The sequence below is a fragment of the Hylaeus volcanicus genome, chromosome 6, assembly GCF_026283585.1.
Source record: "Hylaeus volcanicus isolate JK05 chromosome 6, UHH_iyHylVolc1.0_haploid, whole genome shotgun sequence".
NCBI classification, from domain to species: Eukaryota; Metazoa; Arthropoda; class Insecta; order Hymenoptera; family Colletidae; genus Hylaeus; species Hylaeus volcanicus.
Genome location: NC_071981.1, coordinates 12,140,998 through 12,167,873, shown reverse-complemented (window position 1 = coordinate 12,167,873; position 26,876 = coordinate 12,140,998). Strand labels below are relative to the sequence as shown.

At 35.8% G+C, this 26,876-nt stretch overlaps 5 protein-coding genes across 17 annotated transcripts; 4 read left to right on the top strand and 1 right to left on the bottom strand.

Moving 5' to 3' along the window:
* Positions 1 to 81: 81 nt before the first annotated feature.
* LOC128878874 (SHC-transforming protein 1) lies at positions 82 to 4,431 on the top strand. Of its 8 annotated transcripts, none has more exons than XM_054127482.1 (11): positions 82 to 105; positions 876 to 983; positions 1,082 to 1,152; positions 1,263 to 1,323; positions 1,403 to 1,576; positions 1,674 to 1,837; positions 1,916 to 2,151; positions 2,256 to 2,408; positions 2,507 to 2,634; positions 2,714 to 2,824; positions 2,916 to 4,431. In XM_054127482.1, exons 1-11 carry the CDS (start codon positions 91 to 93, stop codon positions 3,048 to 3,050), a joined length of 1,356 nt encoding a protein of 451 aa, XP_053983457.1. In that variant the 5' UTR covers positions 82 to 90; the 3' UTR covers positions 3,051 to 4,431. The 8 variants fall into 8 exon arrangements, with proteins under 8 accessions (XP_053983457.1, XP_053983464.1, XP_053983463.1 ...); XM_054127489.1 differs by lacking the exon at positions 82 to 105 and adding an exon at positions 107 to 469; XM_054127488.1 differs by lacking the exon at positions 82 to 105 and adding an exon at positions 107 to 469 and having other exon boundaries at positions 858 to 983.
* Positions 4,432 to 4,760: 329 nt separating this feature from the next.
* LOC128878872 (uncharacterized) lies at positions 4,761 to 7,721 on the top strand. Of its 4 annotated transcripts, none has more exons than XM_054127479.1 (7): positions 4,761 to 4,861; positions 5,222 to 5,352; positions 5,411 to 5,580; positions 5,663 to 5,911; positions 6,000 to 6,160; positions 6,237 to 6,326; positions 6,402 to 7,721. In XM_054127479.1, exons 2-7 carry the CDS (start codon positions 5,231 to 5,233, stop codon positions 7,485 to 7,487), a joined length of 1,878 nt encoding a protein of 625 aa, XP_053983454.1. In that variant the 5' UTR covers positions 4,761 to 4,861; positions 5,222 to 5,230; the 3' UTR covers positions 7,488 to 7,721. The 4 variants fall into 4 exon arrangements, with proteins under 4 accessions (XP_053983454.1, XP_053983453.1, XP_053983451.1 ...); XM_054127478.1 differs by having other exon boundaries at positions 4,787 to 4,915; XM_054127476.1 differs by lacking the exon at positions 4,761 to 4,861 and adding an exon at positions 4,922 to 5,086.
* An 84-nt stretch (positions 7,722 to 7,805) lies between these two features.
* On the top strand, positions 7,806 to 11,136 carry LOC128878876 (cysteine desulfurase). Of its 3 annotated transcripts, none has more exons than XM_054127492.1 (11): positions 7,806 to 7,946; positions 8,071 to 8,183; positions 8,266 to 8,345; positions 8,417 to 8,533; positions 8,624 to 8,761; positions 8,841 to 9,046; positions 9,113 to 9,234; positions 9,307 to 9,464; positions 9,535 to 9,806; positions 9,879 to 9,968; positions 10,198 to 10,372. In XM_054127492.1, exons 2-11 carry the CDS (start codon positions 8,078 to 8,080, stop codon positions 10,259 to 10,261), a joined length of 1,353 nt encoding a protein of 450 aa, XP_053983467.1. In that variant the 5' UTR covers positions 7,806 to 7,946; positions 8,071 to 8,077; the 3' UTR covers positions 10,262 to 10,372. The 3 variants fall into 3 exon arrangements, 2 of the variants coding, with proteins under 2 accessions (XP_053983467.1, XP_053983465.1); XR_008457518.1 differs by adding an exon at positions 10,995 to 11,136 and having other exon boundaries at positions 7,848 to 8,183; positions 10,198 to 10,334; XM_054127490.1 differs by having other exon boundaries at positions 7,849 to 8,183.
* LOC128878877 (ras-related protein rab-6.2) lies at positions 10,527 to 12,187 on the bottom strand. Its single transcript, XM_054127493.1, has 3 exons — positions 11,331 to 12,187; positions 10,904 to 11,148; positions 10,527 to 10,823 (listed from the first exon to the last, which is right to left on the bottom strand). The coding sequence occupies exons 1-3, from the start codon at positions 11,508 to 11,510 to the stop codon at positions 10,625 to 10,627; spliced, it is 624 nt and encodes a 207-aa protein (XP_053983468.1). The 5' UTR covers positions 11,511 to 12,187; the 3' UTR covers positions 10,527 to 10,624.
* Positions 12,188 to 13,200: 1,013 nt separating this feature from the next.
* On the top strand, positions 13,201 to 17,510 carry LOC128878878 (COP9 signalosome complex subunit 8). The gene is made up of 4 exons (XM_054127494.1): positions 13,201 to 13,390; positions 13,503 to 13,573; positions 15,469 to 15,647; positions 16,790 to 17,510. The coding sequence occupies exons 1-4, from the start codon at positions 13,334 to 13,336 to the stop codon at positions 17,044 to 17,046; spliced, it is 564 nt and encodes a 187-aa protein (XP_053983469.1). The 5' UTR covers positions 13,201 to 13,333; the 3' UTR covers positions 17,047 to 17,510.
* Positions 17,511 to 26,876: the final 9,366 nt, after the last annotated feature.

Genomic DNA, 26,876 nt, shown 5'->3' with positions numbered 1-26,876 from the left:
CGAAATAAATAGTCCGATTCTGATTGGTCGTCGCCATTTATCAACCAAGTAACCTAACCTAATATTATTTCGTGACTCAGATGTGCTCAGATGAAAATGCCAGAAGTGAGTGAGCTCACTTGAATTACAGAATCGACCCGCATGATTGAAATTCGTGTTTTTAGAAAAAAAATCTCATGTGCACCAACGTAATAATTCAACAACTAAAGAAAAATGGTCGGTTGTTACAGTCGGTGAGAAAGGGAACGCAATTACATTATCGATAGTTCCCGTTTGGTCTTTATCGTTTTCATGGAATTCTGTAAAACACCGAATATTTTCGTATTCGTGGTGTGACTGAAAATACAAAATGCACATTTAACGTGGTGTGACTTTGTTCGAAGTGATCAAAAGATTCCTCTGAAATGATCAACAGATCCAGCAAGTATATCTGGATTGTAGACGTACGATCCTAGTAATTGTCTGTGAGGTGTGATCTCATTTCCTGGTAAATCATACGTAGATACGATAATAAAAAATTGTCTTTGTACAGATAATGAGATATTTTAATCGTTCATCCACCTTTGTCATTGTCACAACATTTTTTGCTGAACTTTAGAAGTAAATAACGTTGCCGACGTTATGTAACGAATGACAGCTATCAAATTCTTTTCAACACGACTATAAATTGTAAAGGAATCTCAACAGAACTAATAGATCTGTGTAATTTAATTAAAAATATATCGTAATTTTGTTTCTAAGTACGTATACAATTTATAACATACTTGACAGGCATAAGTGAAACTGCCTAAAATAAAAAACATCTGCTTTTAATTCTTTCAAAACTACAGTTAGAGTTCTATAAAATAATGTTACAGTTATACATATGTGCATAGAATTTAGAAATGGCAACAGGAGGTAGTAGTTTCATAAGTAAACCAGCCAGAGGATGGTTACACCCCGATCAGTTAGTGAGCAAAGAAGGAATTACTTATACCGTTAAGGTAAGTTTTTAATTTCTTATTGTAAAACTTAATAATCTGTGATAGAAACATGAATTTCAATGGAAATAAAAGTTTACTTTCTTTATTATAAATTTCAGTACATAGGATGCCTCGAAGTTTATACGTCTATGAAAAGCTTAGATTTTGAAACAAGATCATGTGTTGCCAAGTAAGTTTGTTTAAGTAATTTGATTTTACTCAAAAATTTTAAGGATTTTTAAATACATCTAATGTCATTTGAAAGAAGAGAAACCAGACTCATAAAAATTATTTTTTCAGAGAATGTATAAACAGAGTTTGCGAAGCAGCTGGATTAAAATCTGCAGATAAAAAAAGACGGGTATTTTTTTAATTTTTATTTTTAAAAAGCATGTCAAACTAGTATTCCCATATATTTTAAGCAATATATGTTTACCTAGGTGAACAGACAAGTGCTTAGGGCAATAGCAGACAAGCCACGCATGGAGCATACAGGTGCTACTATAAATTTGACTATCAGCAGTTGCAGTTTAGCCTTGACTAATATAGAAAATGGACACATCATTGCCAAACATGAAATGCCACATATATCTTTTGCTTCTGGTGGAGATACGGTAAATTATACTTTATGTAAAGATGTACTATTATTATTTTTTTCTATTTGCATTTTATATAGTTTTAAAGTATAAAATAGTTGCGATATATCAATAGGAAATACTGGATTTTGTTGCATATGTTGCAAAAAATATGCAAGAGTGGCGCGCGTGTTATGTATTGGAATGTGGAGGAGGATTGGCACAAGATGTTATATCTACTATTGGACAAGCTTTTGAACTACGATTTAAAGAATTCCTCACCAAACCAACTTCGTTGCAGTAATTACAATCCATACTTTGTGTCACATAAGTGCGAGTTTTGTGTTTTATTTAGTATATCTTTTTCCTTTTTTACAGTCCCATGTTAAATGGTATGCGAGAAGCAGATAGAGATTATTATAATGACCTCCCTGGTAAAGTACCGCCAGATATTGGCCCTCCACCGGTGCCACCTTTGCCAACTGCATCGACTCTACCCAATTTGAAGCATCATCATTCTGGGCAAAATCATATATCACGAAGCAACGCACAAAATTCCATTTTACACGATTCATTCTCTTCTAATTCTGATAGGCATCATCAACAATGGGCAGGTAATATTTATTTTTTATGTTGTTTTGTTATTATTAGCAATTATAATTACGTTGCGATTTATAGTCGCGCTTAATGCTAAAAATAAATTTTATTAACATTACAGAGAGTGGTAATTTAATTGACTTAAATTCCGATGGAACATCTTCTACAAATTTCAATATACCTCCAGAACATAATTATGTAAACGATAGTGTTATAGCAGCAAGCAGAGACAGCCATCGCGATCAAACATCGCTTTTCGATGTGTTTGACATGCGTAAGTAACTTTTAACATTTACGATATTGTGTTATGTTTTCATTTAATAAGTATTATTTAAGATGTAAGACTTTTGCATAATACCATATCATTTTCAGAGTCATTTAGTTCTGCAATATCGGATATGAATAGATTAAGTCCACATTCTCAAAAACAACAATTAAAACAAGAGATATGGTTTCATGGTAGCGTTAGTCGTGCTGAAGCAGAATCTATGTTGACAAGAGTAAGATGATAAATATATAAGATTATATAAATTTGTATACTTTGTAATATAAGTACTATAATTTATATGACTTTTATAGGATGGTGACTTTTTGGTTAGAGAATCTCAAGGGTCCCCTGGCCAATATGTCCTTACGGGTATGAATAATGGTACACCAAAACATTTATTGCTTATCGATCCCGAGGGCGTAGTAAGTATTTGGTAAAAAATCAATTGTGACAATATAATATGTTTACTTTTCAATAAGAATTCATAATACTTATCATTTATTGTAATTACAGGTACGCACAAAAGATCGCGTTTTTGATAGCGTAAGTCATTTAGTAAATCATCATTGCGACAATGTATTACCAATTATATCAGCGGACAGCGTTTTAGTACTACGATATCCAATTCCTAGACGTACAAATAATTGATTTTTACAAATTTATGATAGCCCCCAGAACAACAAGTAAAGTTTACATTTCGTATTAGTTGACTGCATCAATACTAAAGATAACAAAAAGTTGATGCCTATCACATATGATGCTTTCAATAATAATTCAAAAATCCGTCAATCAATACAAGTAACGAATATGATTACAATTTTATGCAACGAGTACTTTACTTTTAAATTCTATTTATGCTGAAGAATAGTCGGTGAAGTTTTCCTGAATATTCTTACTGAAATGAAGAGTCATTAATATCTTATGAATAAAAAAGGTTAATGAATGTCAGCTTACTATTGATAATAATGTCAAAATGCACAAAGAGAAATTATATCAATAATTTTTCAAATTATTGCGACAAACTAAGATTGGTCAATGCATAAAATTTATTTGATAATATCGATGCATATAAATTGTTTTGGTAAACAATTATATACATGAATGATTTATAATTATAAAATACCAGTATTTGCATTATTTTCTATATTTAATTTATCAATTTTAATTCTTTTTACTATTTTAAATAATTTATACGCAATTTGAAATCCAAATTACTAACCTAGTACATTTTTGAATACATCTAAACATGTAGAAACTTCAAATTATTTAAAAATCATATTTAGAACATTTAAATACTACATTTGTTGGATATGCAAAGAAGTTTCTAAAAAATGTAATTAACATTTTCTATTCGGTATAGAGTAATAGTTTAAGCCAAATATCACTGTTTAATTTGACTCGTAAGTACTACTTGCATTTCTCAAAGTTATTTACACACATAAGTTTGAAAATATACTCTGTGACATGCTGTGTTACATATTTTACTGATTATCTTAAATTGCCCAATTCTCATAAAACACAGATACTAGTTATAATATGATACTTTAAAAATGATGCACCTTTTATGTGAAATTGTTGCTCTTGGACATTTATAAAGATGTTATTTTACGATACATTTCCTTATTTTTTAAATAATTTTTAGTGATCTTATAGTTATGTCACAGAGTACCAATTTTCATAAGTGTTATTAATATGTAGTACATCTTAAAATGTGCCACACTCTAGTAATGGTTCAGTACTCATTACTGAATAGTATAGAACTATATATTTAATTTTGTATGTAATTTGTACCATGTAGATCATAACTTCACGCGAAATGTTATTGTAATTTCATTCATTTCGTGTCGTAGCACTATGATTAACGTGCGAAAGATATACACCTATATATTTTTACGAATTTTGTAATTTTCTCGCTGTATAATATTTTGATTCCATGTTTACAAGATAATCTGCATATATAATCTCAATTTTAATAGAATCGACATATTTCATATTGCTTTCTATCCAAAAATAAATTAATCAAATCTAATTCTGTATTCTGTATTTGTTTCCAAAAGTAATTGAACTATATCCCCCCTCCAAAACAAATCTGCAGGTTGATGCTGTAAAAGTTTAATCGTTTCCACTGCCGAAACACTTTCGTGCACCGCTGGTATTGGTGTGCAGAGAGGATTTATTTGTATATATGCTCAATAAAACATACTGTAAGATTGAAAACAATTCATAGCATGGTTTCTTTATAAACATTTCCTAAAGCGTTTTTAGAGTAGTTGTCCCAGATGGTCCCAAACTGCCCACATTTATTCGATTGTTCATTGACTTTCTACAAACAATTTAGGCATCCCATTTTAGCCTGTCGAGAGAGGGCAAGTTGATTGGTCATCAATTGCAAAGAGTATTGATCAATTGTTGATGACCAGTTCCATCCTTGTGCACATTTGGTAGATGGCGTCAGAAACGTGATTTCATTTTTTTATATACTTACATATACTTACTTATTTACATCCCCCTGGGTAACGCTATTTTTATCAATAATAACACTCTATCGGTAGTAGGGTTAGGTTTTCAAAAGTAGTATTTGACATGATGGTTACAATATTGTATATATATCATTCTTCTATTGTTTAGTTAATCTTTATTTATTATTACTGTGCAATGTAGTGTATGGACAATTAGCAATAATGGTTTGATATTCAGAAATATTTATTGTCTTGTATAAAGCATACATTCGTGAAAAATAATGAATTTATAATTAAATATAATTAAATTGAAAGTTAAAATTTTACTTAAAGTAAAATATACTTCTCATTTAATAAAAGCAAAATAAAATGGAGGTGACAACCACAGAATCTATGGAGGAAAGTCCTGAAAAAGTTCAAACTAGTCTTCCAGTGCAAGTGGTACGAGTACCAGTAAAACATGCAAATCTTGGAATAAGAAGTCATGCCATGTAAGACTGAAGAAAGTAAATATTTTGTACAGCATAATGAGAATAATTTATGTTTCAGGGATATGAGTACAATGGTAGAACTCACTTCCTTTAGCACACTTGGAAAAATACAACCCTTTTTAGTTACAATAACAACTACTGCAGCTTTATTGGTAGATTTGCATTGTCATTTAACAGATAAAGAAGTTTGTGGCTACCTAGGTGGCCACTGGGATATTAATTCACATAGTGAGTATCTTTGTTAAAGTTATTGTAAATGATAGCAAATATTAATTTTATTGACCAAAAATTGTTTCTCTCCAAATTGTAGATCTATCTATAACAACAGCCTTTCCATGCCGATATTCAGGCAAAGACAAATCAGCTGCAGCTGCAGTTGAAGCTGAAATTGCAAGAGCTATGGAGTGGAAGCGTGTCACTTTAGTTGGATGGTATCATTCTCATCCTACATCACATGCTTCTCCTTCGCTCCGAGATGTTGATTCTCAATTAGATTATCAAATTAAAATGAAGGGTCCTAGTGATAATGGATATACACCATGCGTAGGATTAATATGTTGTAAGTCTTTTATGTTGTATTCGAACTATTAAATACAATTCTGTTATTAATATTTGGATAAATCAAAGAACAATACCATTATTTTTAGCTCCTTATAACATGGATGGCAGTTGCTATGAGTCCAATTTTAATGTTTTTTGGTCTTTACCTCCTCCTGAAAATCGACCTCATGAATATCCAAGACCAATGCTATTAAGTTATACCTTATCTCAAGAACACTTTCTTTCTCAAGATACATTAGAAGAAATTGTAAATATCCACTCATATTTAATGAATATTTTATAATAGATTGCCAAATAAAGTAGTATATATTTTTTCTTTGTAGAGAAGATGCATAGAATATTATAGAAGCGAAGGAGGTATTGATTTTACTGCCAATTTTAACAACAATACAACCTATCTTGAACGTTTAAGGGTAGGTATATATAAAGTAATGTAGACATTGTGCAAATCGTACTAATAATGTAATAACATAATATTATGTTAACAGTGTTCTCTCGCGTCCAAATTGCCTGGACGTAATAGGTCAAACGGTTCTTATTGGGATGTAATTAGGGAAATGATTTGCCCTGGTTCTGAAGATGGAACATCACCTGATTTTCTTGCTATGAAATTTCCATTAGTACCAGTTTCAGAATCATTAGTTTCTTCTGTTCCACCAGGAGTTGGTCTTGCACCCAACAATGCAGCCGTCTTCCTTACTCCTGTGAATTTTAAACCTGATAGTGCCATTATTACACCCACATCAAAACCTTTTGTGATGCATCCGTCTACTTCTAGAGATACTATTAAGAAGGACAATATTATAGCCACGGATACTGCATCTATCACACAGATAAAGGATGGTAACTCTGCAACAACTAAACAGCATATTTCACCTTCAGATGTGATACCTAGCTTTCAATCTGGAGAACTCACAGTCTCTGTAAAAAATGCAAAATGTGACTATGATTTCCCACCAAGCGATTTTTCAAAATTACCTAATCCTCTTGGAACAGATACGAGTATTAATAAAACTCGCTCGTCTACGACACCTGATTTCCCTTTAGCTGATATAACGCAACAAATCTCCAAGTTTTCAGATTTATCAAAGTTAGCAAATTTTTCTACGACGGATTTGGCGAAACTTTCAGGTTTTTCAATCGCAGACTTCACGAGGACATCGTCTCCTTCGCCGTCCACTTACATGCGTAATATTGCGAATTTGTTTGGATCGATTGGCAAAATTTCTCCTGCGAGAGACATCGAAGGAAATGAACGTAAACCAAGCGATTTCGCGATGGTCGATGCTATTCAGTCTCCCTTCAAAGGAAATACCGGACCTTCAGAGTCTTGTAGAAACTTTTCTGTAACTCCCGAGGATTATTCGACCGATCGAAAGAAAATAGAAGTACAAAATGATAACATAAAGTTAAATCGATCAAACGAGTATCAAGGAACCGAAGATCTGACAATCTCTAACATTAAACCCGACTTTGGTGGAATGTTAGACATGACGACATTGCATAAAAAGCAACAACAGTCACAACCTAGTGATGTTGGTGATTCGCTAAATTTATCTAAGGATCGTCAGTAGACCCGCCACGTTAATCAGTATTTTGCAATTGTGATTATTTCTATACGTTTATATCTTATATTTTACATCTAAAATTAATTCTCTTTACGAACGTATTTAATGTAATTTGTACACTTTATGTCTATTAACCGCGTGATATTTGAGCGTGAATTATATTATTTTTTGTAGTTTTGGAAAACTCCAAATTGATAATGTTTACATTTATTATACTGAATAAACAAATGTTTTTTAATATCCATCTTTATTTATCTGTAGAAATGTAGATGTATATATACAACTTGTGTGGTAGAAGTAAATGCGGATGCGAAGAGTTGCATCATTTTCCTCAATAGCATAGAGTGTACATAGTTTTTTATATTATATTCGTGGTTCCTAGATCGTCGATTCTCAGTCAGAGGGCATCATAAATTCCTAATTAACGAGAAACGAAATAAATATTACGTTCAAATTCGCGTTTATGTAGGTAGTTTCAAAATTATTTAAATAGAAGTATAAAACAAAATTGCAGACTATAATAGTTAGGTTAGAATATGCCGAATTTTGAAGTTTGTGTATAGGTTAAATGAACTTGTGTTTCCATAAGATTTAACATGTTTCGACCGGCGAGAAACATATTATCGACTTTAAATCGCGTCAAAGAATATCGTGCAGTGCACACTACTTGTCAAAATTTATCAGAAGTCACAGAATATGAATGTAAGTATTTCACATTGTGTCATATATTGCAATTAATAATACTTTATTGTTTTTTATATATAAACGATTTATTTCATTGTAGCTGCTATTACTGACGAGTACAAAAGAGGACCTGTAGAAGGTAGATCTCTTTATTTGGATGTTCAAGCGACTACACCAATGGTAAATGTAACATAATAAATTGTTGTTGCTCTTTAAGGCTAAAAATTAAATCTCATGTACTTCTTACATAGGATCCACGAGTACTGGATAAAATGATGCCTTATTTTACATCAAATTATGGAAATCCGCATTCCAGAACTCATATGTATGGATGGGAAACAGAAGCAGCTGTTGAAACCGCTCGTAGTGTTAGTGTCACATGTGATCTTATTTCGTTGTGTTGGTTAATGTAAGGTGCGATTTAGGATAGTGTTAATCTGATTTCTTGTTTTTTATAGCAAATAGCAAATTTAATAGGCGCTGATAAGAAGGAAATTATATTTACTTCTGGTGCAACAGAATGTAATAACATAGCTGTAAAAGGTGTAGCAAGGTTTTACAAAGAAAGAAAGAATCATATTGTGACAACACAGACAGTATGTTAACTACATTTGTATATAAATTGAATGTTACATGTTGCTATAAATTTATTTTAATACTATTTCTTTGATATAGGAGCACAAATGTGTATTAGATTCTTGTAGAGCCCTGCAAGCAGAAGGATTTAAGGTGACTTATATTCCAGTGAAATCAAATGGTCTAATTGATCTCAATGAGTTAGAAGATGCAATTACACCCAATACATCCCTTGTTTCTGTAATGATGGTAAATAATGAAATTGGTGTGAAACAGCCAATTGCAGAGATTGGTGCTATATGCAGGTAATGAAAGATACAATATAGGTAGATGCTCTGAAAACTTTTGTATAAAGTGGATTTATTTTATAGGAAGAAAAAGGTATTTTTTCATACAGATGCAGCTCAAGCTGTTGGAAAAGTTGAAATCGATGTTAATGCTATGAATGTTGATTTACTATCTATTAGTGGTCATAAAATATATGGTCCGAAAGGTAATTCTAACAATTAGGTATGTTTTTCTGTTAGTTTTGGATTTATGCTATTATAATTTATCGAATACTAAGGAATTGGAGCTTTGTATGTGAGAAGAAGACCTAGAGTGCGTATCGAAGCAATTCAGAGTGGAGGTGGTCAAGAACGAGGTATGAGAAGTGGTACTGTTCCAGCACCTTTGGTGGTAGGCCTTGGAGCAGCTTGCGAGTTGGCACAAACAGAAATGGAGGTAATTTTAATTGAAAATAGTGTATATTCTATCATATGTTTGGTTTTTAATAATTTTATATATTTTTTAGTATGATCACAAGTACATCACAAAGCTGTCGAATCATTTCATAGAAAAAGTAATGTCAAATCTACCACATGTCATACGCAATGGAGATACTGTGGCCTGGTACCCTGGATGTGTGAATTTGTCTTTTGCATATGTAGAAGGTGAATCTTTGTTAATGGCACTAAAAGATGTTGCTTTGAGTAGTGGTTCCGCTTGCACTAGTGCAAGTTTAGAACCTAGTTATGTATTGAGAGCAATTGGGGCATCAGAAGATTTGGCACATTCCAGTATTAGGTAAGTTACATTTACTAAATAGAAATAAATATTTATGTAATGTCCTAATAGTTACTTTACTTTCGTATATAGGTTTGGTATTGGACGTTTCACAACACTTGAGGAAATTGAATTCACAGCTCGAAACACGATTCAGCATGTTAAGAGACTTCGGGCAATGAGGTACGTCTTACTAAGTTACAATATAAATATTTATTTAATGCGAAAGCATGATCATCCTATTTTAATGTTATGTATATTCGGCCGTGAATATTAAAATTATTGTATTCACAATAAACGGAGGGAACAAATTCAATGTCGGACGTTTTATCATGATTTAGTATTGAGTACAATATTAGATACTAATTATGATATTTAATAGTAATGCTTATTTGAATTGCTTGCTTTGCAGCCCATTATGGGAAATGGTTGAAGAGGGAATCGATCTGAAGACTATCAAATGGACTCAGCATTAGTGGCTTTCGACTGTATAGCCTTTGCTATCTAATAATATAGATAGCATGGATTAAGTGTACAATGATATTGACCGTAAGTCACAGAAATAGATCAAGCCTAATTAAGTAAAATATTTCTTGATGTGTAATAAATTTTTTTATTTAAAATCCTTTTGAAAATTTTAGATTTGGTAATATTTATATAAATTTCATGTTGATATTCCCTTTCTTCTCCCACTTTGCGTTTTATAATGTTTTTCTTCATAGAAAAGTCATTCGTGATAGATACTTAATACAAAAAGGGTACTCCTTACACTTTATTGTAGTGTTGAGTTTGTCAAGTTATAAAAACGTCACGAATATATATTTGCCAATGTTCACTGTTTAGCACAAACACGATGGATCAGCAGCTTCGTCAATGTATGAAATTTTAAATCTGTCTTTGTCCATTTCGTGCAGTTCCATGCGTGATCTGTTAGCTTCAACCAGATGTTGAGCTATATCTTCAAACATTTCATGTATTCCTTCTCCAGTTTTACACGATGTTTTATATATACCAGAGATTAAATTGTGGCACTGTTCACTGCAATAAGTATTATTATTATTTAATAACTACAGATTAAATTGTGTTAACTGTAACAGTTACATTCTCTCTAAATTTACCAAAATTGTTCCATTTCTGCATCTGTAACCTGCGGACCTACACTTTCTAGATCGCTTTTGTTTCCACAAAGAAATATCTTTGCATTTTCAGCATATGTTACAATATCCAGTAAATGCTGAGATAGAAGGTGGAAAGACGTTGAATTGTCTAATGCAAACACTAAGATAGCAGCTTCTGCAAACTTGTAATAACTCGATGTCACTGATGCAACTCTTTCCATACCCCCTGTATCCCATAATTGCAACTGAAAAATGGAATAAAACGTTCGACTCAAATAAAGAAACTATATAACGAATTGATCATTTGTTTGAAGTAAATGAAGTTTAAACATACAGCAATTTTCCGACCACGTATTGTTTATTTATAGAAGGTGAGAACATCAATCGCATTTCAAGGATTTTGTCAACATATATATAGATACATTACCCGTATTCGTCTGTCTTCGACGACATACTCTTTGTCGATGTTATCGAGACCGAGTGTCGATTTTCGATCGTTGCTCGCTACGAAAGTATTGTTCGCGAAACGCCTGAATATAGACGTTTTTCCGACACCGTATTCTCCGCACAAAATAACTTTTTGTTCGGTTACTTTAACAGTAGCCATGTTCGGCTTATGTCACTTCGCCGGCTATATTAAAATACAAGAGCAACATCAGTAACAATAATTCAGCGTGATTAAATTAGCTATTTTCTACGATGATGTGAACATTTTTTTTCAACGGTCGTTTGCCTTTACATGGCCACTAACACGATCACGATGACAGTCGTGACAGTAGAAATACTACACCTGTAACGGACCATAAATTACCACACCGTAGAACACCTATTCACATCGGTAATGTGGAACAGAGTTTCTGATAAACTGGGGCGCACATCTCTTGAATAATATCGAATTAATACAATAAGTGTATAATGCGAATCTAATTGAATTTTGCAAAATTCAATTCAATTTTACAAATTTAGATGCCATCGAAAGTCTTTCGCCAAACGTTTATCAGGTTTCTAATGATAGTCGTTATTTTAAGGAGTTGATTATTGCTAAATTTACGTATGGTGTATTTAATTTTTAAACGATTATAGGAAATATTGATTGTAAGATAACTGTATGCTCAATTGCTTCTGCAATACGTATAAAGCAGAAATACTATAAACATTATTGATACTCGTAGACATTTGGTTGTACATTAAATTTAAGTGACGAATTTGTTCTGAATGTTGTACCATTAAAATAATATTGTTTTTGAAGCACAAACAAATGTATACCTACTCAAAATCGATTTCGCAAATAAAAGGATGAGTTTTTGATAAAGTATCGAATCAATTTTAAATCTACACTCGTATACATACACATTTTAACCCTTTCATTAGTAATCTTTAAAGTATGAAAAGAAAGTAAAACACATTTTTATGTTGATTTAGAACAAGAGTGGTGAGAACAACGTGTAACAAATTTTGACCGAGAAAAGTACTTATTATTTTTTTAGAGTATATATTCAGTTGTTCACTAAATTTATAGGTTTAAACAGTTCAAAGTAAGTAAAAAATGCTCAGAATGTATCGTTTTAATATTAGTAAATTAGTTAGTATAATGTAGTTTTAATGTTAGTAATTTTAATTATAAAATTCGTCCTTGGAACGTTTAAAAAACCGCGGCATAGGTTTCAGTAGGGTACCTACTGAATTACATACTATTTTTAATACAAGTGATGCCATCTGCGGAAAAACGCTCAAGTTTATAATGAAAATAGTTTCTACTATCGCTGTTAGATGACATCACCAACTAAAGGGTCGTGGGGTTAAAACAGTTGAACCAACTGAACCCCATATTACTAAACTAACGCGTCTTGCCGCCTTATAGATCCGATACATATGTAAAAGCAAATAAATGTTTAAATAACATATTAAAATAAGACATCGTAGACAAAAGTGTATTCGTGGCGCCATCTTATAAAAATGTGAGAACTATTTTTACTGCAAACTTGGGTGTTTTCTCACTGATGGAGCCACTGAGCGTTTTGCCGCCTTATAGACCCGAGACATATGTAAAAGCAAATAAACGTTTAAATAATACATTAAAATGTGACATCGCAGTGATACAAAGCAAAGAATCGTATTTATGAAAAATAAAGAATTGATTAAAATGTATTCGTGGCGCCATCTTATAAAATAGGTGGGAACTATTTTCACTACAAACTTGGGTGTTTTCCCACTGATGGCGCCACTGGTACTAAAACCCACTGATCAGGATTGTACTGTTTGATGGCGTCACCTACAGGGAATTATACATACTCAAAAGATGATGTTTGTGTTGAATCCTCAGCTGTTTAGATTTCTCGCTTGACGTTCGTTAATTTCAGTGTGGCGCGTATTGTTAACACGATTGTTACTAAGTCGTTTTTTTCGTCGAGAAAATAACGAATTCCCGTCATGGTATTGAACGAGGTGGATAAATTTCTTCAGGAGCTCGAGAGAGCTGAATTGGAGGTACGCGAGTTGTTCAAACATTCGTGAATATAGGTTATGCCGACTATTACAATGAGTTCTGTTGCTGTATAAATAAATTCTGTGAAAATACAATTGTAACATTCTTCTACAGGCCCTTGGTGAAGTTGCACCGACACAGACGTATGCTCAATTACTAGCCGTATACCTTTATCAAAATGATTTGTAAGTACGAACGTCTGCTATTTACTCCTTTTTACCTTTTGTCATTTGAACAATCATTTCATGGAAACGAATAGCTCTTTAAGGAAAATTTCGCTAATATTTTTTTTTATAAAAACTTGCATATACTGCATTTATGTTATTTTTACAATTAAATAAACATTTGTGTATCTCGTGCTGACGCCATCTGTAAACTCGATGACCAGTCTTGTCGATATCAATATTTTAAAGCAATGCGATATTTTCTAACAATAATTTATTATGAACAATATACCACATTTCTTACTTATCATTCATCACGTAAGTACATTATATATTTTTGTCGTTATTTCGATGTAATTTTGTTTAACAAATCACTGTTTCTTTTTTATGAACTAATGGCGGGAAATTTGAAAGAGTAACTTATGTTTCGTTAAGAACCATACGATTCGCGAGGAATCATTGATTTTACGGATGAAATTGTGCGTTTACTGGTTTTTTGTGCCGCAACGATTTTTATCCCGCAATATTGTGCCTGTTGCGTCAGGCTGTTAATTTACATTAAGTTGTTTGCCCGTTTTTATCGCATTTACGTATAGCACATAATTTATCGCAAACCCTATCGATCATACCATTATATTTATTGCACTATACATTTCGTTATTTACTTTATTTACTATTAATTAATCTTATCATTATGCGTTTAAGCTGATGCGTTAACGAAATCAAAACGTTTTATGTTCTGCCCATTTCTTTAATTTTCATTTTATGGGCACATTGAAATGATCCGTGTAATTTATATACGCGAGCTGGTCGGTCTGTAACATTAATTAAACGAAGGTGCAGGCGAACGTTTGCTTTTGTTTTTAACCGTTTTCGAAAAAGGAGGAGGTTACTCAATTCGACTGTATATATATATTTTTTATGTCTGTTCCCCGATTACGCTGAGATGGCTTAACTAATTGGGATGAAACCTTTTGCATCTTGTAAAGCATGTCTCCCAGTTGGTCTCGTTATCAAGACAATGTGATTTGACATTTTTTACTCAATTTTTTTGTAAAAAAATGAAAAATGTTGTACTGTTTATCACTCCTAGACAGATCGATCAATCGGATTGAAACTTCTTGCATCTGGTAGAGTATTACCGCCACTTGGTTCCGTAACAAAAAATTTGACCTTGGTTTATTTTTTACCACTTTTATCGCAAAAAGAGTACTATTTCACGTATGTGTGGTCTCAAGTCGATTAAATCGACGAAACCCTTCATGTAATAATTTAACCAAATTCATCAACAGCTGCTAAGTAATAATGCAGTTTAAATAGAAATTATTCCATACTTTTCACTGCATTTTGTCATACTTTTAAACAATTATATCTAGAGCTGGCGAGTATTCTTATAAACGAATTAGAAATTATTTCATACTTTTTAGTGTAGTTTTAATGTTTTTCGAAGTCGATTATATTTTTTTCCAAAAATTATTTTGTCTCAAACCATATAGCTTTCATTTCTCAGCCGTCAGATAGGAGCGTTGTATGTTGAACGGTTTACACATGTCGCAAAATTTAAAATAAAATTTCTCTTATTGGAAGATCCTACACATTTTACTTGTCCCTGACCAAAGGATCTGTTGGTTTCTTAACCCTTTCAGACCTTAATTATTTTTTTCTCGTATTAATGTAATTTAATTTTTACAGTTAACTTGGCCCAAAATTAGTATGGAAAAACTAATAAAGAAATGCTAATAGTGTAGTTTACAAAGAAAACCCGTCTTTCTTCATGTACACAAATAAGGACAATCGCCTTAAACGATAGTGTCTGTAATTTTTTAATTTTGTGTCCTCAATTGTGGACGCAAGGTCTGAAAGGGTTAGAATATATTCTCGAGTGAAGTTTCGATCCGTGTTTATTTGATCGAAAGATGCAACGCTAAGTACCTATGGAAGCGGATACCGGCGGATCTGAAAGCCGGAAGTGCGGAACTAAGGCAAATATGGGTTGTGGGGCAGCGTATGTGGCAACGGGACTGGCCTGCGGTTCATGTTGCCCTCAACGCGGAATGGAGCGAAGATGTTTCCGATATCATGGCTGCTTTGAAAGGTATATATTTCGTATAATATACATTAGAGACCCTCGTTGTAATCATGTAAAAAATTGCAGTTTGCATAGAAGAGGTACATTATGGCTGGTAATGTATGGTACATTAGACAATGCCAGAATTAGCAGAACTGGCCAGTCATGGTCAGACATGATTAGCCAAACCTTTCGATTTATTTTTACGAAAACGAAGCTTCCTATGAAAAAATACCATTCTTCATTTTCGATTCGTCTTCAAACAGAGAATCATCCCCTGTTGACGACGTTATATTTAAAACTAGCTGTGCCCCGCGGTTTCACCCGCGTGGTATACTATTTATTTTATGTCGTTCGCATTTGACCGCCTGTTCCTTCGTGAATCAGTAGGTGACTGTCTTTTGTTTTCCGTAACTCAGATGTTTCAATCGATATTTCCGGCAGCTAGAATACTAATGTCGCAATTCGTTTTTACCCCCTTAGGGGTTGAATTTCGAAATATCCTCTCTTATTCCTTGTGTACATCATAAAGGAAACCTCTGTGCAAAATTTCAGCTTTCTAGGTTCAAGGGTTTAGCCTGGGCGTTGATGTGTCAGTCAGTCAGTCAGAGTTTCATTCTTATACTAGATTGTCCCATAAGTTCCTGGACACTTGATGCGTGAATTTTTGACATTAAAATTCTTTGTGACATTTGATCCAAATCGGAATCGAACAATTGGCAGAAAGATGAATGAAAACTATCAGAAGCGATGGCATTTACTTTGAAGAATAATTATTGTTTGATTATAATGTTATTATAAAATGATTTATTGATAGCAAGTGTCAGAGAACTTATGGGACAACCTAGTATATATAGATGTATTAGAAATACTATTAAACACAATAAATCAGTTACAGCAAATTCTGTGTTTTTTAATACCCATATATTTACTTTAAATCACTTAGGAAGAAATAACTCTGAATAGGTCAATTTGTCCCGACTAGCTAGTACTCCCATCAGAGACATTTGCCAACCGCAAAGGGTTAATATGTTTCACCCAGGCAACTGCCCAGCGTGCTCATACATTAAGAGGGCCCTGGGAACATGCCCAACTCTGTTACGATTCAAAGCAAATATGCGATAGACTGACGCTCTTCTCGGGGAGTCAATTTTTGGTCATGCTTTCAGATAACGTTCGAGAAAGAACAATGGTCCTGATATCCAAGGCGTACTCGTCGTTGGGTTTAACGGTGTTCGCATCGATGATGGGATTGGCATTGGAAGAAGCGCGTCAAATGGCCACCGAAAGAGGCTGGACCGTCGACGGTACGATGGTACAGCCGCGCAAGATCGAGAAAGAGGATCGTAACCTCGTAAACGAGGTCTGCCTTACCGAGGATCAGCTAAACAAGCTCACGCAATTCGTGTCCTTCTTGGAGAACTGAACGCGCAGCTCGCGGGTCCGTCAGTGACGAAGCACGCATCGCGAAGAGCCGATCGACAGTACTTTAAACATAGTTTTACCTCGTAATCGTATTATATAAAGGAGGAAGTGTGCCTGAAAGGAAGCACCTGTGTCCCTACCCTAAGTATACCTCCGGTCTGCCTACGCGTTCTGCCCGTTCGACTGGAAGATTCATTCGACGAAGCTCGCTGCAAGCGTGGAGTCAACAACTCGGTTAATCAATAATCGAGTAAGCCGCGTATGAAAAAAGATGGGCTGGCATTTTCTAGAAGAGACATCGTCGCGAGGAATAGTCCACGCAGAGAGATACGGATCCTGGATGAAAGTACGTCCGAATCATCGGTGTTCATTTTAGAGTTAAGCTGCCGAAGCGAACTATTCTCTTGTACAAAATAATAATTACGGACGCGATCACTGCCGTCCCGATACAGCTCTACATGCAAATCGATGGCTTGTCATTCAACCCTTCCCAATGATTTTCACTCCTGTTCGCGATGTACGAAACATCCCTCACTTTTCCTAATTGGAATCCTTCATTTTGAATAAACGAACAATTTATTCTGTTTTGTTTGTTCCTACAATTGATGAAGAATTTTGTTTAAAGGATATACGTTATTGTCTCTTAGTATACTTTGACGAGTCCCCTCATGCTAGAATTAGTAGAACTGGCCAGTCGTGGTTAGACATGGTTAGCCACACCTTTCGATATATTTTTACGAAAACGAAGCTTCCTATGAAAAAATATCATTCTTCATTTTCGATTTGTTTTCAAGCAAAGAATCCCCTGTTGATGACGTTATATTTAAGTTATATCGACGTTATATTACGACTAGCAATTTTGGAACGAACGTGAATTGCAGCGAATGAGCTCGTAGTGTCAAATTTTGAATTAGTAGCTAATAAAGAGTAACAGTAGTTGGAGATTCAATGAAAAAACCGTTACAATCGTGGTTAACTTCTTATTCGTTTAGTGTAATACTAATACTTTTTTTACGTAGAATGGCAAAAGGATTCAATCTACAATCAGTCTCATGAGTATTCGTACTCTCTGAGTCTGTTAAACAAATTTGCCTAAATTAAATAATAGGCATGATGTTTCCATATAAATTTTCCATTATAAATACACACATGTGTAAAGTTTATTCATGTTCGTATTTATAATGAATGAACCAATCAGCATTGTAGGTTTCGGGATTTCTGTTTACCTCTGCTATTTAAATATTTATACTATATACAGTCAGCCCCATAAACATTCGTACTCTATGGCTATTGAAACAATTCGTATAAATTAAATAATAGTATTTATAATGGAAAATTTATTTGGAAACATCATGCCTATCATTTAATTTAAACAAATTTCTTCAATACATATAGAGCATATGAATATTTAAGGGACAGTATGTACAAAAATATGGACATCCGTTTAAAAAAATAACGCAATTATCGAATGCACATGCACCAGTACATTATTTGAACCATTCATTGTTTCCCTTTGACATTATTCTCGAAAGACATTGATAATGGAGTTATGGCTTGCCACACTTATTCGGCCTACCATGTTTATAGCTAATTATATTTGTATGGTAATTAGCGGAAATATTGTTCGACGTAAATACTTTTAACAATATTTGTTCAAGCTATGACCGAGAATACGACTCTGCTGTAATATTACACCGCGCGGACAGCGGTACATGCTTTTTCTAAGAATGTTCAGAATCATTACTAACCAATAAGTAACTAGTTTGTAATTTCAGTCACCGACCAATTACGTTTCTTTTGAGTAGCTTCGTCTGTAGACGATCTAATAGTTTCCGAAATATCATACTGTGCGTCTTCTTCTTTATTTGCTGTGGTTCTCTACCTTCATCACATTTCCCCTCCACTTTTCAAGCTGTGTAACGGGGCATATTTATTCTGTTACTACTCACCCATTTCATCGCCTCACAGCATTTTTCATCATATAACGTGACATGAATTTCGGCTGTTCGAAAATAAAAAGATTTTCAATCTTAAAATTGAAATACATGCACTAATAAACGTTCTCTCGAATACCCTAAAACTTACTACCAGAGAATTGTTCGATTCTTCTCCAAAAAACTCATGGATATTCACCCTTTTTCAGATTGTCCTATTTAGGCTTGCCCCTTAAGGGTTTGTTCCCCGCAACTTTGTCAATTCAAGATGTTTTTAAATACAGAAATTGCGATAAATGCGTTAAGAAATGTTCTTTCGAATACTCTTAAACTTATTATCGAAAAATTGTATAATAGTCCCCTAAAAATTCATAAATATGCACCTATTTTCGGACCGTTCCGTGTAGGCTTCCCCTGTTAATCCAATGGAGGTGTTCGGTTAGATTTCGAAGCCTTTCGGGTTACAGAATTCGAGAACCGATTGCGCAACCGAGCCCCGGAGACCGATAAAGCCACGGTAGCAAGGGGAAAGGGTGATCTCGAAACGAGTGGCTTCGATCGCGCGTGAAAGCAAAGCGGGTGTTGTATCGTGCTCGCCGTGGCCGTTGTGAAAAATCCGCGCTAGGAGATTCTGCCGCGAACATTGCGTCACGCAAATCGAATCCTCGCGGGTCAGAAAAATCGCGGACAGCAAGGTATGCCCGGTCGACCGCAGCCTCGTGGCCCCCGTCGACATGCCTGCCGAGTAATTCTCTATGAAATCGATTCTGACCGTCCCGCATTGTAAACGCTGAATATGCACAATCGCAGCCTCGATTGCGTAACGCCTAGATATTCTCAAAGAAATCGTTTCCACCGGTCGGCAAGTAGCCGGTGTGCACCCACCGTCGGTTGCTCTTTTTTGGACTCCACTACACTCTAGAAAGTTGTTGCGCCGGTATCACCGATCCTACACGCTCTACCCGCGTTTCATATTTTACGTGTATATTAGACCCAAGGAATTTCCGTAAATATACATTTTTGCGATGGACTAGCGAAGAAACTTTTACTTTTTGTTCAAACTTTTAATCGTTCCTCGCGAGCATACTCGACCGCGAGTAATAATGTTATTCTCGAAACTCAAGTCACAGACGACACTAGCAGTATGTAAAACTCTTTGAATTTATAAACTTTCATTTCCTTATTTAATTTTGTCGCGTATTTGTAATGTAGGAGTGTAAACGAAAAATGAGGCACGGAGATTCGAACCCACGGTCCTCGGATCCACAGTCGACCGCTTTATCGTCATCAACGTGACGATTCGTGTTGTCGTTTGACTTTTTATTCTTGGGTATGGTACGTAGGTGCAGATATTACAGTAAGTATGATTTATACAAAGTGAATCGTGAAATGAGTTCAGCATCGAGGATTTCCTACTACAGATTAATGCAGCAGTGATAACGTTAAGGGGTATTTCCGGTATTATTCAGACAACTATTGTATTTTTTCTTTTTAGTAAAAAGTTTGAACAATACAAGTACGGACTTTTGTAGATGTATGTTTTAACGCGTTCTGATAAATATTTTAAGCGTTCCGAGTTGTGATGCATCTGTTGTCCAAGCGAAGGTGTTTTTATACCGACACGATAGCGATAAACTCTGCTCTATATGATGACGAGATGGAAAATAGATGAAAGAAATAAACTATTGGAGTATACGAGTGTGGCTGCCGCCTTTATTAGAAGAAAGATTAAAAAATATTATTCAGCAAAGCGACGTCATTTTTATCTTTTGCACGCCACTGACCCAGCTACGGCAATATACATAATTATGCCTTACAGCTCACAAATTTTTGTGGAAAAATTTAATTTTCAAATACTGTAGCACAAATTTAAAAAAAAATGCTATTCGCTCGTATTAGGTGGGCAAAAGAGTTCTGGGGTCTAAAGTTTCGCAAACACAGTAAAATAATTAACGATATTTGGATATTCAATTCCTCACTTCATAGTCGCTAACAACTTCAGAAATTGATCCGATTCTAAACAGTTAAAAAAAATAGTGCCAACGTTGAGATTCTCGTATACCGAACACTGGAATAAAGAGTTTTTTTAATAAGAACGATATGATGTTAATATGAAATAAAACACGTTTAAGATAGAACGTGTTTCTTTTTGTTTACTTTGAAATATAACGCATGACAATCACGTGTGGAATACAATGTTCGATATTTATTTTTAATTAATTCAGTGTTCGTGAGCTTTAAAAATGAGCTTCACCCGAAAACATGAGTTTTTTTTATCAATAGTAGGATCAATTTCAATTTGCTGTAAAATTCACTCAGCAAACTCGCAACGGCTATGATCACGATACAGTATTCTCTTTTTAGTATCGTGGACAGTAAAATCCTTTTCGAATTTTTCAACGATTCGTTGAGTAGCAAGCATATTAGGTCGTTTATGTGAGCCACAACAAAAGAACTTAACTTTTAATTTTTTGATAGTTACCAAATATTGTTGAATCGTGTATCTTACCATGATGAATTGTCAGAGTATGTTAAATATAAATGGTAGCTAGTATTACTTACATATATGATATCAAAGGCGGTTGCCATTACATTTTAAACATATATCGTGCCTATTCAAAAACCCTTTAGCTTCTGAAATCACCCAAGGTATCGTCTTACGGAATCATTACTTCTAATATGGTATATTTTCTACAGATTAGAGTCTCCCTTCTCTGCGCTCGATAGCATGCCAATAGTCATATCAGTCGGTTTTCATAGTAATAGAGGTATTTAATCAAAAGTAGTATGGTTCGCCGAAAGGTATTACTTCCGTGAAAATATTAGCGATAGATTGCAAATTATCGGTGACTCGGAACATTCGTCAATTCGCCGCCGCGGAAACGTGGGAATAAATGAAAAGAAAAGCCTTCAAACGTATCTAGAAGGCGTTCCCACGCGTTCGTACCGCATCAAAGAGCCTATTCTAGCCGCTGTTTATATCAAGAGCGTGCGATCGGCGCAATAATCGGTATCGAAAAAGCCGTTCGGTCAGCGGGGGGTTGCAAACTGGGTAAGATGTAGCCTAGGATGAGGATGACGGTGCCGACCCCGCGGTACGTGCGAGAGATTCGTTGCTGTAACGTATTCTGTTCAACGTGCCTTTGAATAATGCAGATTCATCGTCGTTCCAACGAGCGATGATTGCATTGCGATATCGCGCCGTTTCTTCTTCCTCAATTTTTTTTCCTCTCCCTCTTTCTCGGACCCATCGATTCGCCACGATAGACGGAAAGCATGATCATCGGTAGAGGGTGAAGCAGATCGCGGAGTATCATCGCGTATTGTTCAGGATACTCGGTGTTTGCGGGTGTCTTCGTTGAATACAGTTATGTACACCGTCGGTCATACAATGGGGGACAAAAACATTCGTGCAGTAAGAAGGCGGAAATAAAAACAACTTAATCTTTTACGTTATTAATTATATTGTCGTACATATGATTGTATATTGTATTTCAACACTAGTAGTAGCGAGTATAGAAAAATTGAATTGTTGTTGAATTGAAATGATTGACGAAAGTAACCAGACGAAACTTTGTTATATTTCCAGTTTACTTATCCAACGTTTAGTTTAACTTAAATCGTAAAACTCTCATCTTGTCATTCTCTAGAAGGTGTTATTTTTTCAAAATTGTTGAATTTAAAAATTTCATCCACTTTATGCAGAGCTCCAGACTTCGTTTCGTTACTGGTTCGTTATTTCGTTTCGTTTCGTTTCGTTTCGGTAACTGGTAGTATAAGCGAGAAGGGGGTGATTCTACACGAAAAAATACGTCGAAAATAGAGAATAACAATTTTTCATGCGAGTCTTTGTTTTCGAGAAAATCACTTGATCATGTCTCGTTATAACGTTTAAGGTCGTTTTTATCGTAACAGAAAATTAGGAACACTTAATGAAATAGAATGTCGAAGTAATCATAAAGTTAAATTGTATTACTTCTGCTATTCTAATTAAATTTCTACGAACGCTCTCTAACGTATTCGATTGTTTTAGATAATAATTCCTACGAGCGAATCGCAAATGATCCAACCGTCCAACACTGCGATGAGATTAGGTACGGTGATCTGGATCGCGATGATAATTAAAAATTGGAAATAGCGAATGCGTGTTCGTTGTCGTCCAGGTAACCAAAGGTTTCTAGAAGCTTGCGCGCCAGGTACCATTGGGTATTACTAAAGACGAGTACTAGTTTGCAACATAAAACGCGAAGGTGAGAGGCAAGAGGGAAGACCCCGGGTTACCAGTTACCTTACCTGACCTCCCCTCGTAAGAGTACGCGCCGGTGACTCGCGTCTCTTTCCCGAGAGCGTAGCTGCGCCGCGGCCTGTTGCGATGACCTTTGCACGTCGCGGAAAACGCCGATGCTCCGTGAGGAGCGAGCGAGTGGCACGAATCGAACGCGACTAGTCGATTTCGAAAGTCTTCTTCGCGACGGAAGAGCCGTCGGGGTGAGACGCAGGGGACGAGGAGGATGATGATAATGATGAAGAACAACTGGAAGGCGGATAGGTACGTGTTCCCCTTCGTTTAACTATCGACGTTGCTTGTACGCTTGTCGAATCCCTTAAAAAGGCCGAAGGGATGTTGTGTTGGATATGGGTGACTTTAACGTTTGTTTGTCCTTCGATCAGCGACGGATTTATCACGAAGCTGGCGAAGTTTCGGACAACGTGTAAAAAGGGTCTCTAAGAACTCTTTCGATGTTGATTCTTTTAATAATACTGCCAAATGGGGCTAACCTTGCAACACTTTCCACTTTAACCTTCTATAAGTCCGTGTAACTTTCAGGGCAGACACTAATATATCGACAATTTACCAAATAATTTTAATTCTTTCACAAGATGACGTATACGTCTTAATTATGTAATGCTATCTGGTAACCAGTAACGATATTGATGACGGTTGGCAGCACCATCAACCTGAAATACCAAAGTAAATGCTTTCCAAGATGTCTGCAGAAAAAAAGTTCGGCTCGTAGAGGGTTAAAGCTGTCCTGTATGAAATCTAAGATATTTAATACGTTGACTACCGTGGAGGTCACCGATGGCCGACACTCTACTTGGCTACAACGCCGTGGGGGCCACCGGTGACTGCCAACGCGACCAACAGTAAAAATACATAGTTAGAGTAAATATCGAAAAACCAGGATTACTAGAAAAAATATTTTTTCTTGACTCGTGTAGATCTGTATGGTTAGACATCAACCACTCTTAGTTCCATTTGTTTTATCATACATATGTTTAGAGTTTACTAGCTTTGTGTAGCGGTATTCGTATAAATAGACAATCTTGTTTCTTAGTAGTTGATTTTATAACAGTAATAGACCAAAATGTGTCATGCACAACTTATTAGTCTATATAAGATTGAAAGCCCTGACTGACTGACATATCAACGCCCAGGTTAAACCATTGAACCTAGAAAGCTGAAATTTTCCACAGAGGTTTCCTTTGTGATGTATACAAGGAATAAGAAAGTATATTTCGAAATTCAATCTCTAAGGGGGTAAAAAGGTGTTGTAACGTTTGTATGAAGAATATTTTCTTTGTGGTCAGAGTTGGTTGGAAGTTGGTCTTACTGCTCTTTGATATAATTAATCAAACATTTATTTCGGCATTTAAAAAAAATTCACCCCTGGGGTGAAAAGGGGTTCCAATTCCTTTCAATTTCCTTTATAATTAATTTCCTGTTCTATTATTATAAAGACGATATAGTTAGGAAATTTTTTAGTCTAAAACATTGGGTACATTTCTAGTATAGAATAAGAATAGTATTCCACGCGAGTGAAACCGCGGGGTACAGCTAGTGTAACATAAAACATAAAATATTGCGTATGTGCTACTTATAAATAAAATGAAAGAAACTTTTGAGACAACCTAATAGTATAAGCAAAGGCTACTCGTGCAAAAGGAAGACACGGGATCGAGTAACCGCTATCCCATCCACATTCGTACCCCTCTAGGGATCATAAATTTCAGCACCGAACCTTATTGCTCGGAGAGGAGTAACCGATTCAATTGTTCCGCTTCCGCTATCCCTCGTTATTACGTTTGAGATGTAAAACGAAGCTAGAAGCACGCTGCGATGACAATGTTCCGCGGCGCTCCATCATCCAGTCCAGCTTCTAGGTTGCATAACAGACCGACCTACCTACCCAGAGATTGCACGTGATCCATAATACGTCCAGTTCACCTTCTTCGCTCATTCCCAGTTTCATTTTACTTCCTCCTGTTTGGTAGCTTTCTCTCTTATTTCCTCCGCTGTTACCGAATATGACGGAGGTGTCGTCTCGTGCAAAATTGGACATCTTGGTGTGCAATGGTTGCAAGATCTCGTGAAATTTAGTATGGTCACCTGGATGGACGAGACACTGATGCCATTATGTCGTTGAACAAACTTCGCGAGACTGCAGGTGGATATTGATATTGAGGGAGGAAGGGTGGGGTGGGAGGGGGGGGGGAGGTTATGTTTCACTTTGTTTTGCAACGTAGAGTTACGTTGGGAGGCGGAGTAGATTACCGAGAAAGTTCTCCGACAACATTGCCAGCTTTTTTTTCTTCCTGCGATCGTACATCTTCATCGACTTCACCTTTTCCTCCTCCGTTGGCGTTCACCAGCGTGTACGGGCGGACACGCCAGGGCGATCCGGCCAACATGGCGAGCTTGCTCGTAGAAATAAAGCAGGATTACCTCTTATCGAATTAAAAACCGTTCGAATTGTCTGGAACAATGAGCTCGCGGGGCCACACTCTGCGGGGGTTGTACCGTTAAGAGTAACCAACGACGTGTCTGCGGTCCGAGCCGCGACGAGAGAGAACGGCGCGGTAACAGAGAGGGAAAAAGGCACAATTGAATGTTGGCGGACCCGTGGGCGGGACGCGGTTCGATTGTTTCTTTATCGCGATCATCCTCGCTCCTTCTTCTTGCGTCGGCAATGGCAATCTCACCACCGATCCGCACAATCGTCCGTGTACTCGGCCGGGAGATTTCTATATCGTTGGCTGTATCATTGTCCTTCTCGCGTCGCGCGACGCGTTGGTTCGCGCCGCGCGCTCTCGGTGGGTGCGCTCAGAATGCACCTTCTCCGCGGCATTCCACGCGGAAAAGAAAACCGATCGTTACCTTTGCACAATTGCATCTTGCGGAACGTAACGGTGATCGGCGGTACGGAGATCATCGATTCGTCTCGATACAGACACCCCCGCGCGGATCGTTGAACGTTCGAGTCCAACGTTTTAACTTTCCGGAAATTTTAACCCTTTGCACTTGGATGCCTCTTCCGAGGGAACGTTATGGCGTGGAAAGTGTAGGAAGGATCCGGAAATCAATCCAGCCTTTCTCGACACTCGCAGATTTATTTCTTGAGAGTTCTAAAATCTCTCTAAGCAACAGTTCAGATAAAATAGCACGGAGGACTTGTGACGTAGGTTTAATGCTCTTGACTACTAGCTCGCGGAATGCATTTCGAATCATTGGGCAGCTCAGTTTTACGTCTATGCTTATCGATATGGCGGACCTGTGGAAAATTTGGCCTACGTGAGGCTCTGGCAGATGTTTAACTAGGATGCCTAGCTGCTGGACTATTATCTATCTTGTTTTTCAAAAGGAATTCGGAAATATTGGCATCACAGTAAGACAAACTTAATTAGCGATTATACAGGTGTACGTTACACAAAGTATACGATTCCTGGAAGGTTTCTATTCAAGTATCACAAAAAATCAAATAAAAATATGGTACATGTATCAACCCTAGATAACTAAATTTAAATCAGTGTTACTCTGTAACTAATCATTCGACTCATAGGCTACGAATTAAAAACAAGTATGTCGCTTTTTGGGGCGAAACTATTATTATTACCA